Source organism: Melitaea cinxia, chromosome 25, assembly GCF_905220565.1.
Source record: "Melitaea cinxia chromosome 25, ilMelCinx1.1, whole genome shotgun sequence".
In the NCBI taxonomy this organism is placed as follows: Eukaryota; Metazoa; Arthropoda; class Insecta; order Lepidoptera; family Nymphalidae; genus Melitaea; species Melitaea cinxia.
The window spans coordinates 5466407-5485835 of record NC_059418.1 but is presented as its reverse complement, the minus strand read 5'-3'; the positions used below and the strand labels follow the sequence as shown (position 1 = coordinate 5485835).

At 35.4% G+C, this 19429-nt stretch overlaps 2 protein-coding genes across 2 annotated transcripts; both read right to left on the bottom strand.

Moving 5' to 3' along the window:
- Positions 1-9112: 9112 nt before the first annotated feature.
- Positions 9113-15841, bottom strand: LOC123666231. Its single transcript, XM_045600412.1, has 3 exons — positions 15316-15841; positions 13151-13392; positions 9113-10573 (listed from the first exon to the last, which is right to left on the bottom strand). The coding sequence occupies exons 1-3, from the start codon at positions 15741-15743 to the stop codon at positions 9297-9299; spliced, it is 1947 nt and encodes a 648-aa protein (XP_045456368.1). The 5' UTR covers positions 15744-15841; the 3' UTR covers positions 9113-9296.
- Positions 15842-18013: 2172 nt separating this feature from the next.
- Positions 18014-18955, bottom strand: LOC123665995 (WD repeat domain-containing protein 83). The gene has a single exon (XM_045600212.1). The coding sequence runs from the start codon at positions 18936-18938 to the stop codon at positions 18030-18032; it is 909 nt and encodes a 302-aa protein (XP_045456168.1). The 5' UTR covers positions 18939-18955; the 3' UTR covers positions 18014-18029.
- Positions 18956-19429: the final 474 nt, after the last annotated feature.

Genomic DNA, 19429 nt, shown 5'->3' with positions numbered 1-19429 from the left:
CATATATGAAGAAAATTGTAAACGTCCGTTATGCAAAAACCAAGTGTAGGTAGACGCAAAGAGCAACACGGAGGGGAGTAGCCATTGCGTTTGTTACCGATACAAAACTTTCTGTCATTTTTTGCGGGGGAAATTACACACATGCACACTTTATCTAATTCCCACACAAAAATAATCGTCTGTCACTACGAAACTCACACATACTAAATTAAAATCACACTTACATTTTTCACACACACATAGATACATTTTGTGTCATTACAGTATAATGACACGTCGCAACTACACGGACAAGTTGCTTACAGCCGTGGTTGTAACAACTGTCGATATCCATTATCGATAAATTCAAGTACTCGGTTAGGGAAATAAGGTTTTTAAAGTAATACAAAGGTAAGATGTTATTATAAAAATAGATTTAATTTATTATATACTACAAATCAAACATCTTCATGTAAAAGAAGCGATTATAAAGAGTAAAGATTTGATTGTTTGTTTGTTAGCATTGAATAGGTTCCGAAACTACTGGACCGATTCAAAAAATTATTTCACCATTGAGAAGCTACACTATCCTTGAGCGACATAGGTTATACTATATTTTCAAAAATATTAGGGATCCTTACTAAAACTCCAATAATGTAACCCAAGGGATAAAAAAAATAACCTAAAAAATTACTTACATTGCGTGCGCTGCAAAAACTAATGATAATAGAAATACAAAATGTAGTAAGACTTTGTAGAATACATCATTATCTACAATAATTGTATTTGCTCGCAAACGAAAAAAAAACAACTTAACTGAGGTAGGGCACAGCAGGAATTTCCTGCTCAAAATATGGAGCAGCCCGACTGGGGTAGTACCTCGACCTTACAGAAGATCACAGCTAAATAGTACTGTTTTCAAGCAGTATCGTGTTCCTGTTGGTGAGTAAGGTGACCAGAGCTCCTGGGGGATTGAGGATTGGGGATTGGGTCGGCAACGCGCTTGCGATGCTTCTGGTGTTGCAGGTGTCTATAAGCTACGGTAATCGCTTACCATCAGGTGAGTCGTACGCTTGTTTGCCGACCTAGTGACATAAAAAAAAAAAAAAAAAAACTGACTTCAATTAAATCGACAAGTAATACAATATACGTAATATATACGCGTTATCAAAGGTTACTCAAAAAGTTGTTATCAGATTTCGATGAAATTTGAACGCGAATACATAATAAACATCAGCTTTCTATTAAATTAAAAATCATCAAAATTGGTCCACCCAGTAAAAAGTTCTGAAGTAACACACATGAAAAATACAGTCGAATTGAGAACCTCCTCCCTTTTTGGAAGTCGGTTAAAAAGTGTCGCGACAGCATATTATGTCTAACTATTATAATTATGTCACAATACGTTTGGTGCAACGTTGTTGTGCCATGCCAGTCTACAATAAACGATTTAAAGTTAACCCACATTTTGAGGAGTTGATGTCAACGAATCGGGAACAGAGAGCGTAGCACTAATGGCATCATAAGAGATAGCTTGTCATCTGCTAGATTACATGATTTTTTAATGACTCTGAAAGGATGGACTTTGTTTATTTTCAAAGTTGATAAATCTAAGCTTCATTTCACTACTATGACTAAGGTGAACCATATCTTGATTACCTTGTACATGAGACAAAAAAAAACTTACGGGACAAAAACAGTGTGGCATTAGTGTTCAACACTCCAACACGCCAATACGCCAATACGCCAACACGCCAATACGCCAATGCGCCAACACGCCAATGTGCCAATAAGCCAACACGCCAACACACCAATACGCCAATACGCCAACACGTCAATGTGTCAATACGCCAACACGCCAATACTCCAACACGCCAACACGCCAATACACCAATGCGCCAACACGCCAATGTGCCAATAAGCCAACACGCCAATACGCCAATGCGCCAATACGCCAACACGCCAATAAGCCAACACGCCAACACCTCAAAACGCCAACACGCCAACACTCCAACACGCCAATACGCCAATGCGCCAACACGCCAACACGCCAATGTGCCAATACGCCAACACGCCAATACGCCAATGCGCCAACGCGCCAACACGCCAATACGCCAATGCGCCAACGCGCCAACACGCCAACAAGCCAATACGCCAACATCCCAACACGCCAATGTGCCAATACGCCAACAGTCCAACACGCCAACACGCCAACACGACAATGTGCCAATACGCCAACACGCCAACACTCCAACACGCCAATACGCCAACACTCCAACACGCCAATACGCCAATACGCCAATGCGCCAACACACCAACACGCCAACACGCCAATGTGCCAATACGCCAACACGCCAATGTGCCAATACGCCAATACGCCAACACTCCAACACGCCAATACGCCAATGCGCCAACACGCCAATGTTCCAATACGCCAACACGCCAACAGTCCAACACGCCAACATGCCACACGCCAACACGCCAATGTGCCAATGCGCCATCACGCCAACACGCCAACACGCCAATGTGCCAATACGCCAACACGCCAATGTGCCAATACGCCAACACGCCAATGCGCCAACACGCCAACACGCCAACACGCCAATGTGCCAATACGCCAACGCGCCAACACGCCAATACGCCAATGTGCCAATACGCCAACGCGCCAACACGCCAACACGCCAAAACGTCAATGCGCCAACATGCCAACACCCCAATGTGCCAACGTGCCAACGCGCCAATGCGCCAACACGACAGGACGCCAACAAAAATAACAAACCTGTTTAATAACGAACCGTTATTTATGATATTATATCTGTTCAGGTCCGGAAGAAGCCACTTCGCCATCTAAGGACATCGTGGCAGGATAGGAAATTGACATACCCTTTTTGCGCTTGATAAAGCTCCAAAAAAGTTTAGGGTTTGAAGACAAAGTTGTTTCCAGCCTATTCAAATAAAATTTATAGTTTAGATTATGAAGCTTCGCGCAACGCTCCCTGAGCAACTTAAAAGTAATTAAATCACGAGGGTTGCCATTTTTACGATATTTAAATTTTTCATTGCTGACTTTTATCAGTGCTGCAGAAAACCATAGCGGATATTTACTAGACCGTGTTTTGGATTTAGGCACATGTTTAGCAATGATAATTCTTAGAACAGCAATCATAACTCGACAATTTCTTCTCCCAAGAATGTTATTCAAGGCCCTTGTAATTTTGTCATAGTCAGCTTTGTAGAAGCGGAACCTAGCCCCAATACAAGTTTCGAGCTTTTCCTGAAAGTTACTTTTAACGGAAAACTCAATAGGAGGGTGTAATGGTTCTATCCCGGAAAGAGGGTCCTTGCTTTCGCTCAATTGGGAGATAACCAGAGAGCTAATTACTAGGTCTAAAACGCGATTTTTATTATTTTTACAAAAATTATACTGTGTAAGAGCATTTAATGACATTAAATCAGTACTCATGTTATTCAACAAATTATTCGTTCTTATCGGAGTCAGTGCAGGGCCAGTCGCCTAGTTCCAATACAGACCACCCAAGTTAAAATCCCCAAGAACTGATTATGTTAAAGGAGCTAAGTTTATCAATTATATGATTTGTATTTAAAATGAAGTGTTCCAAGATATGTTTCAATACCGGAGGGGGAATATAAACGGTGCAAATGTACAGATAATCAGTTTTACCATTGGTATTTAGCAGTTCAAGTTTAACCCATAAATCCTCACAGTGCGATATACAATTTATGTGGAGTAATTGTGAGATTTTTCCCAAATAGGAAGGCAAACATCTTAACCTAAGTGTATTAATATAATATATGATATGATATTTGAGAGCCAATTCATTGACGAAAGCAATCTATAAAATATTACGCTACAACGATTAATAAAATAAAAATATTCCAAAATCGAAAAAATGTATCTCTTTTCGTAGCATAACAGATGAGATAATATAAAAAAAAATATCCCAACTGTTATGATAAAAATAAGACATGATAAATATTTATAATATTTTTTATACAACTAGGTCGCCAAACAAGAGTACGGCTCACCTGATGGTAAGCGATTACCAGAAGCATTGCAAGCGTGTTGCCGACCTTCCCAATCTCCCCCAGGAGCTCTGGTCACCTTACTCACCACAGAAACACAACAATCATTTATTTATACTAACCTATATAACCATTTATCCATTCCGTACTCTCAGTTATTTTATGATATTGAAAAATTAAAACGAAAAAGGTCCAATGAAAATAAAAAAACTTACACTTAAGTTGTTACATAGCGAGCAATGAACACTTTGTGTCTGTCACAAACAAAAAAAAAAAAAACTGTATAATTATTATTTTATTTATTTATTGACAATTGACTTATCTCATATATAAAATTCTCGTGTCGCGGTGTTTGTAGTTAAACTCCTCCGAAACAGCTTAACCGATTCTCATGAAATTTTGTGTGCATATTGGGTAGATCTGAGAATCGAACAACAGCTATTTTTCATACCACTAAGTTAAAAGGGGGGAGGGGATTAAGGGGATTAATAAAATATATGGCAAAACAACGTTTGCGGGGTCAGCTAGTCTATCTATCTATACATATATAAAAGCGAAAGGTCACTCATCACGAAACCTCCGAAACTATAACATCTACAAACTTGAAATTTGGCGAGTAGGCTTCTTACAGGACGTGGGCATCCGGTAAGAACGGATTTTACGAAACTCGACCCCTAAGGGGGTATAACGGGGGTTGGAAGTTTGTATAAAAGTCCTGTTTTTGAAGTAAGAGACTTGAAATTTAAAATTTATGCGCTATAGATGGTGAGGAGTTGTTTAAATAATGCATCATAATCTATATATCCATCCAGGTTGGACAAAGATAAAATTTGGCAGGAAGGTAGATTATAGTTAGCAGACATCCGCTAAGAACGGTTTTTACGATATTCCACCGCTAAAGGGGTTTAATTGGGGATGATAGTTTGTATGAAACATAAACAGCCTGAAAATAAAACTAAAAATGTGGTGTATAGAGAGGTTTTTAAAAATAACTATTAAATTATACTAAATTTTTCCTTTTAAAAAGTTACTCAGTGTGATAAGCATTTCAAGTGACTGAAATTAAAAATATAATTTGCGTTAAACATCTTAATAGTAATGCATATCTTCATAACCACGCGGACGTAGTCGCGGGCGACAGTTAGTGTATTATAAAACAAAGTCCCCCAAAAGTGTTTGTGATCGATTCCCTCAAAATCTACTAAACGGATTTTCATGCGGTTTCAGCATTGGAGAGAGGGCTCCACCATTGGCAAGAGGAAGGTTTACGGAACGGCTAAGACTGGAATTTTGCCGGGAAAACTTTGTGACACACTAATTTCAACGCGGACGAAGCCGCGGGCACAGCTAGTATATATATATATATATATATATATATATATATATATACTTAAATTAAGGGTGTAAATAAAATCATTTATAAATACAAAGCGAACCTTTATTACATTATTTACCATAAAAAATTACACTAACAGTCAATAATACATTTTTACACATTACATCAGAACATAATTCTTTAATTATTCTTAATTTTTAGTTAATTTTAATGCGATTTTTACAATCATTATGTCTTGTACCTATATTCAAAAACGACTCGTTTTGGCCACGTCGGCAATTAAATTTCTTTCTGTTGTCTTATATATATTAACAATCCGTTAGCTAAAGTAATCGTTTTCTAAACAAAGGAAACCCTTTTTCTGCCTATATAAAATAATTAATAACTTTTATATATACGACCTTATTTTCTTTCTCTAATCTGGATATGCCTAAAACATAATTATATGTTTATTATTACAATTCTGAATTTTTTATTTACAATGATTTCTCGATATTCATTCGGGTGTATACTTATTACGAAAACTTTTTCTAGCTAATTGACTACTATAGTCTTCTTCTTAGGGGTTCTGGCTTTCCATAGTGCCAAATGAGCACAGGTGATTTCGCCAATGTCACGTAGAAAACTACTATAGTCTTTAAGCGTAAGCAAAATTGTGACACATCACTGTCATTCAACCGCGCGCCTTGATCAATTATTAAACGGTCAGTTTCAATATTCTATCTACCTCTGAATTTGCTTACAAATGATAGAATCATACAAATTAGGTATGTCAAAAATCTATCGAAACTAGAAAAAAAACCAGAGATAGATCATTATAGAAAAGGGATGATAATCGTTGTAAATTAAACATCCTGTGAAGATCTTACTTCAACTGTCTAATTTGATAATTACATACAAAAGCACATACATTTTTTTGTCAACTTTTTGATACCTACCTTTTAAATAGGTAATATATTGTAAACAAGAAAAAAAATACAGTTTGTATAGTTAATTTTCATTAAAATATTAAGAACAAATTGCTTGAATTTGCTTGATTTATCCTGTAATGTCCCACTGCTGGGCATAGGCCTCTTTCGTCCTTTTGAAGCCTATTTCCAAATCCTAGTTCTATTGCCCAAATCGCATTAAAATAAACCATGCCCTGATATGAACTAAAATACATTCGAAATTATAACTAAGAACTAGACGATAAAATATTTCAACAAATTCTCCATAACTCCTTTTTATGACCCCATAGGGAGGGAAAATGGCCTGTTTCACCAGTTAGCGTTAATCCATTTAACATATAGTGGTATCTAATAGAAAACAATTTGATATATTTGTCGTTTTCCACAAATTCCATTTTACTTATATGGGATATTTCTACTCGCAATTGCAAATAAAATTTATGTAATACTTCTATTCAAAATTGTGAATTTAAGTTTGTAGCCAGGAGCCTTAATTTATCGTCTGCGGTAAAGCCTATTAGTAACTTATGTGTATGTGTTTATCCATAGTTGGTAGAAACAGGCCCTAAGTCAATTTCCTCGGGCTTCCCTTGTCAGTGTTCGCAATTACCAATCCTTATATTTCAATATATTTACATTGCTTTCGAATCAAGTACACCGAAAAAAAATAGAAAGAAAAAAAGATTAACGCAATTTTAGGAATTAACAATACTTAAGCTCCCAAACTCTTCATAGGAGTTTAGTCCTTATTGGTTTGAAACAATATGGGAATGAAATCGCGTGAACAGTAACACTGCCCGAGAGTCGCGTTTTATCGTCCTTCGTCTCTTACAATAAAGAGATTATATTTTTACATAATTTACACATCACGGGAATCTTTCTTAGTCAGCTCCAATCGTCCAAAATTCTGTTGACAAGTGACATGACGTATGCGGCATTTGCCGTTACATGACTTATGTTTTTATTTTTACATACTAGTCGTCCTACCCGGTTTCACTTGCATTTTATTCCAATATAACAATTTGTTGATATTTATGATAAATTACAACTTCATTAAATTTTAAGGTCTTGATTGTGTGCCATTTTAATGCGATATTTATTTTTTGTTATATTAAAAATTCAAAAAGGATTTTCAATATTTATTATCAGTTAACATTTTGATTATTTTTAATACCTAAAAATTCCGAGCTTGATGATTTAAATTATAATCATGTGGATTTAATTTAAAAAAAAAATAATACTTAAGAGTTTTCCATTCCCTAAAAACAATTACAGATACTTAACTAATCTATTATATGAAAAAAAGCTATATCCAACTAAAAATATATTTAAGACAAAACAAAAAACTTATAGACTAAAATAATTGACTATAGTTTACCACGAAAAATATATATTTTCATTATTAAATTAAAAATTACAGACAGTGTTGTTTCATTTTTTTCCTTTTTTATTTCAATCTATTTAACGAATTTTAATTTTATATTCATTTCGATTTTCAGATTTTGTTAATTAAAAACTTTTTTTACAAAACATGATTTTTACGAAAAAGTTTTTAATCATAGTCAAACAAATAATTTAACCTCTTTTAAAAGTACCGCCAATTGAATTAAAAAAAAAAAGCATATTGCGCAAATCTCATACGTACAAAGCGCTTCGAATCATATTTTTTAATGCGCACAGTCAAGGAATGGAATTCCCTGCCGAAGTTCCGAGTTCATACAACCCGAACATGTTTAAAGCGCGAGTGAACAGGCTTCGTCTGGGCAAACTCGCTCCATGTTCGACCTCGTCTGTGCTCTAGAGCTAGACTGAGGTCACGAGTAAGCCCATAACATAATTAAAAAAAAACCTCATTTTTTTAATAATTGTCATTTCTAAACCTCTAATTTTTACATATTTATAATATGATGATATATTTACAATGAATAATATAATTATTAATTATTTTCTTCGCGATCTTCAAGATACTTTGTAGTCAAATTTAGCGTAGTATACTTACCTGGCCTTGACATCTTTCAAACGCGTGAAACTTAATTACGAAGATTCTTATGTTATGAAAAGTTAAGAAAACATTTTTACATTTTACACAAAAATAATTAAACATTTTTTGAGTTGTAATGTGTGTGTCATGTCATTTTTGTCTTTGCGTCTATGTGTATTATTGACGCTGTACTTTTATTATGACTGCTGTACTTACATTGTTTTTTGGGAACTTACTAGCGTCTATACTAATATTTATAAACTGATTGTTTAACACGTTAATCTCAGTAGCTACTGGATAAAAAAATTTTTTATAGGATAGCCTTTTTATCAAAGCTAATGCCTTATAGGGTATATAACATCATACTGCGACCAATACACGCGAACAAAAGAGGAAAAATTATTCAAATTAGAGAAATTTGAATTAGATAGCATAACATATGGAATGATATGAAATTGGCCAGAAAACATATTTAGTTGATTTAAAATTTTAAAGTATAGGTATTGGTATAGACATTACGCGCTCAGCGGCAGAGTGGGGATCACTTTGCATATTGTGTACGTCGCAAATAGAAATAACTTTTGTTCAATACAAATAAAAATATATAAAATGTATAAGAATTAACTACTTATTACATATCTATATAATGTTGAAAAAAACTTGAAAGTCAGTCGGAGTTTCCTGGCGATTCTTTTCTACAGAGTCTAGTAACTTCACTTTCGACTATAATTATTTAAGACAAATATAATTTCAAGTTGTAAAATGATAATTCAAAAGTGCTTTTGAAGGCTACTTGATTTGAGTAATTTTTAATTTTGATTTCGATTTTAATATCCATGCTGATAATTATAGTTTTTCATGTTTTACTTTGACGTGTCGTAATATAGAGAGATTATGAAGTTACAAAAATCAATTATTTTTATGTATAATGTTATATACTTTTAAAACAAATGCAAAATTGAATTCCTTAATTAAATACTTACTCTACTCATTTTCTGTACATTAATTATATTTTTAATATTAATATATTATAGCCTCCCTTCTGTTCTTTTACTTCATATTCAAAATCAACTTTTGGTTTATCTAAGCTGATACGATTCAACTTTCTTGATTCAATCTTTTTTGGCTCAGATTCAACCTTATTCGATTCAGATTGAACCTTTTTCGAATCTGATTCTACCTTTTTCGAATCTAATTCAACCTTTTTCGAATCTAATTCAACCTTTTTCGAATCTAATTTAACCTTTTTCGAATCTAATTCAACCTTTTTCGAATCAGATTCTACCTTTTTCGATTCTGATTCAACCTTTTTCGATTCAGATTCTACCTTTTTCGAATCTGATTCTATCTTCTTTGGCTCATTATTCGATCGGGGTGATGTATTTGGTTTAAATTGCCCAATTCTTGTTTTCACTGGCCTTCTGACTCTACTCTGAGGCTTGACTTGATTGCTCTCTTTGGATGGAAAATTCTTAACGACAAAATCTTTGTATGAGTCGTTGAATGATGACGGTGACTGGTCTATATCGTTTGATTGCTTCAATGGTGAAATATTATTACTTTTATTATCATCTTTGAGATACTTATCTTTATCCGCATTGTTAGCTAACGAAAAGGAATTTATTATTTTAGGTGACGACGTTATGGGACCTATGTCTTCATGCTTTATCACATCAATTTTCATTCTTTTTTTATCTATCAAAGAGTTTTCATCGCTAGTTTTTCTTTTGCCTATATTCAAATTTTTATCTTCAAGAGCTTTTGTTATTTGCAAATCGTTCATATTCTGACTTGAATTGTGTACTTCCACTGAATTGTCATCGGCTTCTTCATCGTAATTAGTCAATATCGATGTCATATCCAACGCTTTTCCTATAAGAACTTTAAGAGCCGATATGTTTATTTTAGCTGCGTCGACAACTATACCTTCCATGAGATTTTTAAACTGTATATACATATCATTCTCACTTGAACCTTGAGTCGGAAGATTATTGTACTCTTCAGAACGTTTCAGAAACGACGTTATCGAGTACTTTTTATATTTATCTGATAAATTGTATTTTGCAAAGCAGTGTTTGTAATGTTGCTTGTAATAATGTACTTGGATACCTTTAGAAAACTCTTGGATGACGATCGTTGATGGACAGAAGTATGTTGTGTTGCTATTCTCTTGGTCTTCTTTTGCGAAGTTGCAGTGGTAGTATCTTTTTGAATCGTAGTTATCTAGTATCGCGTAAGTGACTTTCGTCTGTGACTCCATTTCCGTTTTCCATTTTGTAAACTCTGAAAGAGAAAAATAAAAATCATTACTTTTTTTATGAATCCGTAATGAATGCTCGGAATATACAATATCGAAAATTTCGCCATATACATATTAATTTTTGTAGACTAATGTCATCTTTTAAGATTGAATGGTAAATCAAGATTTCGTTTAGTAAAAAAATAATGTGATTAAATGTGAAATTTTATACAATCTGATTACGACATAATAAACGACATCTTCAATTAAAAAAAAAAAAAAAAATTTCGATGGCATAAACAAGTTATATACAATATTGTATCATCATGGGCCTTTACGTCTATTCCAGACGATTTAAACGGTGTCTGAAGAGCATTTCTTCTGATGGCTGTACAAGCCGATACGGGAGCGGCAGACTCTACCACACACCGAACAAGGAAAAGATGTGCTAGTGTCACTGTTCTTGTGTTTTTTGTTTCTCCTGTCCGATAAGAGTCCAAACCAGGCTTCATCGTGATGTTGTTGACCATCCTTCACGCTCTTACGCCATTGGTCTCTGTTCTCGGCTAACTTTTCCCAACTGTTGTGATTTATGTTAAAAGCAACCATATCGCGCTTGGCGCAGTCTTTAAGACGGAGCAAAGGCCTCCCAACATCCCTCCCTGCGTTCGCAACTGCGCCAAGCACGATCTGCCGCAGAAGTCGAGAGGGGTCCATCCGGTGTACATGCCCCAACCAACTCAGCCGACGCTGTTTTAGCATGGCAGTTAGACTGGGCATCCGCGCTATTTGTAGAACCCTCTCGTTGGTCGCTCTGTCTTTCCAACTTATACCCAGGATGTTCCGTAGGCAGCGCATATAAAAAGTGTTAATCTGACGTTCTTGCTTCGCATAGGACGTCCACGCCTACGCTCCGTACAAGAGCGTGCTCAAAACACAGGCCTGAAATACTATCATCTTGGTCCTGTTGGTAAGATGTTTGTTGTTCCACACTCTTGTACTGAGCCGCCCGAACGTAGTCGCCGCTTTTCCGATGCGAGTATTGATCTCTGCTTCTAGAGAGAGATTGTTCGTGACTGTCGATCCCAGGTAGCAGAACCTATCAACCACTTGTAAGGCAGTGCTATCCAGCATTATTGCAGGTATTTCTGCACTGCCTTGCGCTAGAACCACAGTTTTTTTGGGGTTTATGGACATGGAAAACAAAGTGCATGCTTCGGAAAATTTGTCCATGATTGTTTGAACTGAGTTTGCCACAAAAGCTGCATCATCGGTAAATAACAAAGAGTCAACGAAAAGATCATGACGCTTTCGTTTAGCTTGAAGCAGTGAGATGTTGAATAGCTTTCCGTCTACTCTTGTATGAAGGTGGATACCCTGTTGGCTATCGCCGAAAGCAGTTCTTAGGATAATCGAAAAGAATATACCAAACAGGGTAGGAGCCAACACGCAGCCCTGACGGACACCCCTACGCATTTCGAACTGATCAGACGTTTGGCCATCAAAAACTACAGCGCCCTTCATATCCTCGTGAAAGGATTGAACAAAGCTCAAGAGTTTCGGTGGACTGACCCTGCTGACGGTATCGATGGCCTTATTTAAGTCAACAAACGCCACGTACAATGGCGTTTTCTGCTCTCTGCACTTCTCCTGTAATTGGCGAAGGGAGAAAATCATATCGACTGTGGAACGCCGGGGGCGAAAACCACACTGTGCCTCAGGATATACGCGATTTGCAAGTTTTTGGAGCTTTCCTAATATTACGCGTCCAAATAGCTTGCCGACTGTGCTCAAAAGGGAAATGCCACGGTAGGAGTTGCAATCGCCGCGATCCCCTTTCCCTTTGTATAGTGTGATGATGTTGGCATCACGCATATCCCGAGGCACGCACCCCGCCTCCCAGCACTTACACAGCAGACTGTGCAGAATAGGTGACACGCACTTAAGTTTAAGTATTTCTGCTTGGGTTCCATCACTACCAGGACTCTTACCGCGCTTAAGCTGCTTTACAGCAATATGGTATTCCCTTATAGTAGGTAGGTTGTCTAATTGACTCCAAGTATTCAGTTTAGGCATGCTCTGAACAGGCTCCGGTTCGATGCTGACTGGAGTTGCATAGAGAGTGGTGAAGTGTTCTACCCAACGTTCCATTTGACGACAATATTGTATATTAAGTTAGTAAAGTAACACTTTTTAATTATATCCTACTAAAAACACAAATGCTAAAGTTTTTAATGTTATTATTATTGAAGTAAAACTTCTTAACGCATGCTTGAGTTGGGGAGTAAGCTGGTGAATGGGTGACGAGAGCGTTACGAAAAATGTGATCGGGCGAGGCGAACGAGAGTTGAGAGAGATATAAGTTACTGAAGGTAGAGAGAGTCGCGTTTCGTAAGTTTTATTTCAGTCGTGTGGTCTAAAGCACAGTTGTTCTTTTATTCATTCAAAAGGCAGTTGAATTATTTAATATTAACTGATAAATCGTAGGGATTGCCTGTATCTACCCACATTTAACATTTTAAATGAGACAAATATTTCATTATTTCATAAACGCATCGAATTCAAAACAACTTCATAAAAGCGAAATCGCAAAACACAGCTTATCTATAATAAATCCGTACCTAGACTCGTCGGAAAGAACATACTCTCAACGTCGTCTCCATGCGAGCTCAACACGTGCATATTAAAGCTCTTTAAGTTGGGAAACCATTCTTCGCAAGCTGTACACATAAATTCTTGACTGTCACCCCTCTCCTCGATTTTATTGTCACAGACATGCGTCTGTATCGTCTTCACTTTTCTATTACACTTAAGGCACAGCTCGATTCGTACCGGTTGGATGAGATGTGGTGAATTCGGTGTTCTAAAAATATTAAATCAACATGTTTAGGTTAAGAATATTATGTTTAGCAATTAGGGTTATCTGATACTAAGGCAGGCAACTTAAGGCTTGTATGTTAAGTAACAACCGGCTGATAAAATATTTTTTAAATATACAGAAGGGAGTTTCTTTAGTCAAAAATGTCAGCTAGGGGTCATCCATTACTCATATGATGTTCTTAAAAACTTTACAATCCCCTACCCCAACTTGGTGACATGTAGTAAGGTTTTAGAGGTAAGGCTTTAGATTCAGAACTATCGAATTATGATATTTTGGGGGGGAAGGGGGAGAGGTAGGGTGGGATAGCGCTATCATCGGTACCACTGCCACCTATCAAAACCCCTTTGTTATGGAGATATCCATGGTTAAAGTTTTGAGATTAGAAGAAGAATTCCGCAGCTTTCACATTTTACACGTTATTTTCGAACAGGAGTACGTAAAAACGATCTCGACTGCAAGATCAACAAACGATAAACCTTACGTTACTCATGCTCCATCCCATAGCTTACTCACGTTATTTCCACATTTCACACGTTATTTTCACATTTCACACGTAATTTTAACGTTTTCACACGTTATTTTAACGAACTATACAACTGATAGATGCTTGCTAGATGCTTTAAAAAAAATGGCACGCCACTTAGCGTTTCGTTCTAAAGCAATGTAAGCATAAATGCATTGTTTTTGACTAAATAACTGTAAAAGGCAAGGCTTTAAGACGATATAGGCTTATTTCATGCTGTTTTTTACTTAAATATATTTTATTTTTACTTATTTACTGTTTATATACAAAAAATATTCAATATTTCAGTTCATTTTTGATAATTGTTACTGAATATATGACAGTAAATAAGTAAAAATAAAAATATATTGAAGTGAAAAACATGGAATGAATTAAAAAAAAATTATCTGAACCTGTCTAAGCTCAAAATTAGATTAGAGATTATTAGATTTTAATTAAATTCTTCTTCTAATCTCAAAACTTTAACCATGGATATGTCCATAATATCTCCATAACCATTGGTTTCCGAAGGGTGGCAGTGTTACCTAGTGTAGCTCCCCCCCACCCTCCGCCCTCCACCCCCCAAAACCCTATAATTCGATGGTTCTTAATCTAAAGCATAGCCATTTTAGAGAAACCCTATGCGTAAAAATAACATGTATTACATGTAACATGTCATTATAACTACCCCCCTCCCCTGGTAATTCTTCTTGTTTTTTTTTAACCCAAGGGCAACAGACTCAAGGATAGAGTCAAACACATAACTCTTAAAAGTCACTACTTACTGTCAATTTAAAGCTACTTATTTTGTAATATATTACTAATATTATGACAATGCATTGGTATAACGGTCACAGCACTGGTTAGTTGCTGTTGGGGGTTTGATCCCCGCACATGACAAACATTTTTATTGGCCATACAGATGTTGATTGATTGATTGATTTATTGGTTTAATGGCTTTCAGTTGTGCCATTGGAGCGCGGTTGATTCCGCCAATGTCATGTAGAGTGGAGAACACACGAAGGAGATTGATTGGTTGGTGCAGTTGAGATATACAGATGTTTGTCGTCGTCTGTGTGTATGACGCTTATTATTTGAATTTGCTACTACTACCACTCTATGCAGTGAATAGAACTATTTTGATATCATATGAATGAACTAAAAACTTAACTATGATTAATTACATACAATACAATATAAAAAAAACCGTCAGCATGAACCATATTATTTTACTAGGCAGTCACAGGACTGTCATGATTAACAAAGGCATGGGCATTTTGAGCCCGTGGATGTAAATTTTTAAATAAAAATGAACCATACATTTATATTATTCCTAACTATATATACATAATTAAAAAAAAAATACATCTATGATAAGAAATATCTATGGTAAATGCACTCACACTTTAACGCCTTGTCTATTTACACAGTGATATTTTTGTATGTGTTTGTGTGCTGGAAAATACGTAAGAAAGATTCGGAAGCACTTGGGACACTCAAATTCAACCGTTTTCTTCTTCTGCTCCGACTGATCGTCTTTAGTCGGTTCATTTTGGACCGCTTCTTTCTCACTAACCACTTTTTTTTCACTGGTTTTAGGAGGAGTTTTGAGTGTAGGAAGCGGCTTTTTCTCGGATCTCGCTTTAATATCAACCTTGGAGGCTTTAACGGGTTTAATGACCTGTTTAGGTTTAGTTCTCCGCGTTATGATATTATGCGCGGTACGTTGGTGGACTACAAGCGCATCGGGCGTCATTAACTTACGACCGCACATATCGCATTTATACGCGGCACCTCTGTTCCGTAACTTAACCGCAGTTTTGGCACCCATTTCTCCATATACTGTTTTTCATTTAAGAAAAATCGTAAGATTTCTTTCACTGTTTTTGTAAATGCAGAGCAGAGCGGGATGACGCACTTTGACATAAGTAATTCGTTGTCACAGATTACAACACTTATAGTCTATGATTATTTAGCTTTCTATAAGTATTACTATACCCTGTGGCTTTAGCTATGGCTTGTGATTTGTCGACCTACGAAATACAGGTTTTATTTACAGAAACGGTAGTATACTAATTATGTTCAAAATTTACTTAAACTTTATTTAATACTACGTAAAATTAAATAAACCTCAATTTGTTATCTGTAAATCAATATTTCATCTACTAATAATATACTTTCACTCTGATAAGTAATGATACCATAAATTGTAACGGAACGTAACATGACTTCATGTTTATATAAAATAAAATATCACATTATATTTATTACTATATATTTTTTAATATATGGATGTAAATCAATAATAAAATACAATTTTTTTGAAATGAAACTTCTTTAGGCACATGAGGGTAAAATTATTACGGATGAAACGTCACAAGAATGTGCAACGTTTTGATATGCAATGTATTTTAATTATGATACCGCCTACTTCTTCCAGTACAGACGTCACCCGCCTCGTGTCCCGCTTCACCTTATTTTTCAATTAGTTTTTAAGAATTTTTTTTTTTCAATTAGTTTGCCAAAGAAGTTTCAGTTCTAATATGTGTGCTTTGTGCGCACGCAGTTTTTGAGTTAAAAGTTACTACAGTTAATGGTAATGTTGATAATCGCTATTTAGATAAAACTGTTATTAATACTGTTATAATAAATAATAATATTTGAAACGTCTTTTAAGATTTACTCTGACACTAATTTAGCGCCACCCTAATTTATTTCGACGGACTCTTTCTGATGTACAAAGATGACTCTCCCCCTCTACCCTCCATATTAATAAATTTGCTCATAATCAGATAAACCTTTCAATCCTATTTACAGATTATTTATTTAAATGTAGAGAAAGGAATGCTTATTATCATTAAGCCTCATAGACTACAATAATAATAAATATTTTCTTTTTTTCTTCTTGTTTTTAACCGCCTCAAAAAAGAGGAGGCTTTCAATTCAACTATGTTTTTTTTGTATGTACTTTATGCGATTACTATGGTAATTATTAATGGTTTTTAATGGTATGTTTTTGTAAGTTAAATCTTTTTACAGAAGTAGTTCTTTACATGTTTAAAAAGTAGTAAAAACACTTTAAAATCACAATTATGATCCATTTACAAATATTAAGAAAATTTGTATTTCTTTACTTACTTATACATAAATAGACATAGGAGTATAAATCTTTTAACAATTAGGTAATAAAATAAAAAGAAAATCTTATAAATATGTAGTCTTTCGACTAATTGGAAGCTGCTTTTCTATATTTGCAGGGCGCGGGCGTAGGTTATACTCGCACTCTTTACAATATTATGAAGGTAGTACTTAAAAAGATTATAACAAAATTATAACGTACACTGAACACGTGTAAGCATGGACACTTTTCGGAGTTCCGATCGAGTCTATCGTGTGGCGGAGGGAGTAACTCAGAGCAGTGCCTAGGACTTGCGACCCAGGTGTAGGTTTAAGGAGGCCTCCTTTGAGATACGTATCAACGCTCACCTTCACTACTCGAGTTATACGTCCCACCTAGCCAAATTAATCGTAATAGATAACAATTAATTCGTTTGCACAAATTAATTATTGAACGAGTCTAGGTTAAGCTACTAGCAGGATACAACAAGTGTATCGTGCCAAGCCAGAGCCAAGACTGCCTTAGCGACGGTTGCACCGTTCGTTTCGTACACGTCAGAATAACTCGAGTAATATAATAAATGAGGGTAGATGACTACCGAACGATGTGCTAGGTGGCGCGATCGTTGCATCTGTTGTTTATAAATTCCTTTCTAATTGCGTATGACAGCGCTAGTGTTGACAAATATAAATTAAACTAATAATAGTCCTATTATAAAAAAAAAACACATTTATATAGACAAAGTTACAAAATGAAAACATCACCAACATTGAACATCAACAGTTGAAAAAATTGTCAATTTAATATATATAATTAGGAATTAATATATATCTAATTATATAACTCAATAAGTACTCATCAGATTTCTAGCAAATTTAAAAGAAACTACATGAAAAGCACCAGCATTTGATTAAAAAAAAATCATCAATATCAGTACACCCAGTAAAAAGTTGTGAGGTAAAACAAAAAATAAAAAATACAAATACAATTATAGTCTATTTATTCTTCCATCTTTGGAACACCCCACAAGACAACCTCATCTTCACTCGCCGTTAACAAATAATTATCAGTTGGATGGTGACTCAAGGAGACCACAGGTTTTTTACTATGCACCAACTTTTGAGTACAACGACTAGAAACCAAATCCCAATAAAATATCTCCCCAGTTGCCGAACCAGAGATAATATTACTATCTTTCTCATTCACGGAATTTTCAAGCAAAAAGTCTTTACATTCGTGACCTGAAAACGTATTTAATAATTCGCCAGAATCTTTATCAAATAGTTTTATTGTATTGTCTGCACAGCTTAAAACGTAGCACTGACCATCGTGTGTCATACTTGCATATGTAATAATATGCCCAATATAGTCTGAGAACATTTTACCTACACGCATATCATACAAACGCATGTGACAATCTACAGACGATGTTAAAACTTCGTGGTCGGTAACCTGTATGGAGGTTATAGTGTCTTTTGCATCTTTTAGTATCTGTACGGGTTCCTGCCTTCGACTGACGACGTCCCAGAAAGATACAGTATTGTCTACAGATCCAGACACCGCCATCGTCGATTCCTCGTTAAATTTTACACAGGTTACAGAACTAGCGTGTCCTCTATACCGTCGTACAGGTTGTCCCGTTGTCACATCCCATAATATCACAGATTTATCACTACTACACGATATAATATGACTGCTATCACATGATCCGGCTGCGTCTAACACTTCGTTTGCGTGTCCACCATAGGTTTTTAGTAGTAATTGATTGTGAGGATTCCAGAGCTTAATTTTCTTGTCAGCGCCACATGTTAGGCAATAGGAGCCGTCGATATTGAAGCGTACCGCACGGACAACTTGCTGCTTGCATTTAATAGTTACAATATTTGATAATTGCTGTGATTCGGTCATTTTTTGTTGTTTTGTTTCATTGTTTACTTCAATCCTTCTGTTGTTTAGGTTGTTCTGTCAGGCTGCTATTTTTGACGTTGAAACTTACCTACCCCACCCCAGCCTGCAAAATAATGATATTTGTAATAAAAAAAATACTAATTGATAGATTTTGAATAGCTCAATTCAACTACGTTGTCCTTTTAAATTGCTCACCTCAAATTATATAATTAAAAATCAATTTTTTTTTTAATCAAATATTTTCAAACTCCTATATCTTTTGATGTATACAATATTTTAAATTGCTCAAAGTGTTAAAAAACTGCTCAAGTTGCATTTATAATTGCTCAAGTATAGTTTGGAACAGATCCACTTCCCTTAATTTTTAAATAAATATAAATAGTTTGAACAAATAAAATAATGATATTTGTAAAAAAAAAATGCTAATCGATACATTTTCAATAGCTCAATTCAACTACGTTGTCCTTTTAAATTGCTTACCTCAAATTATT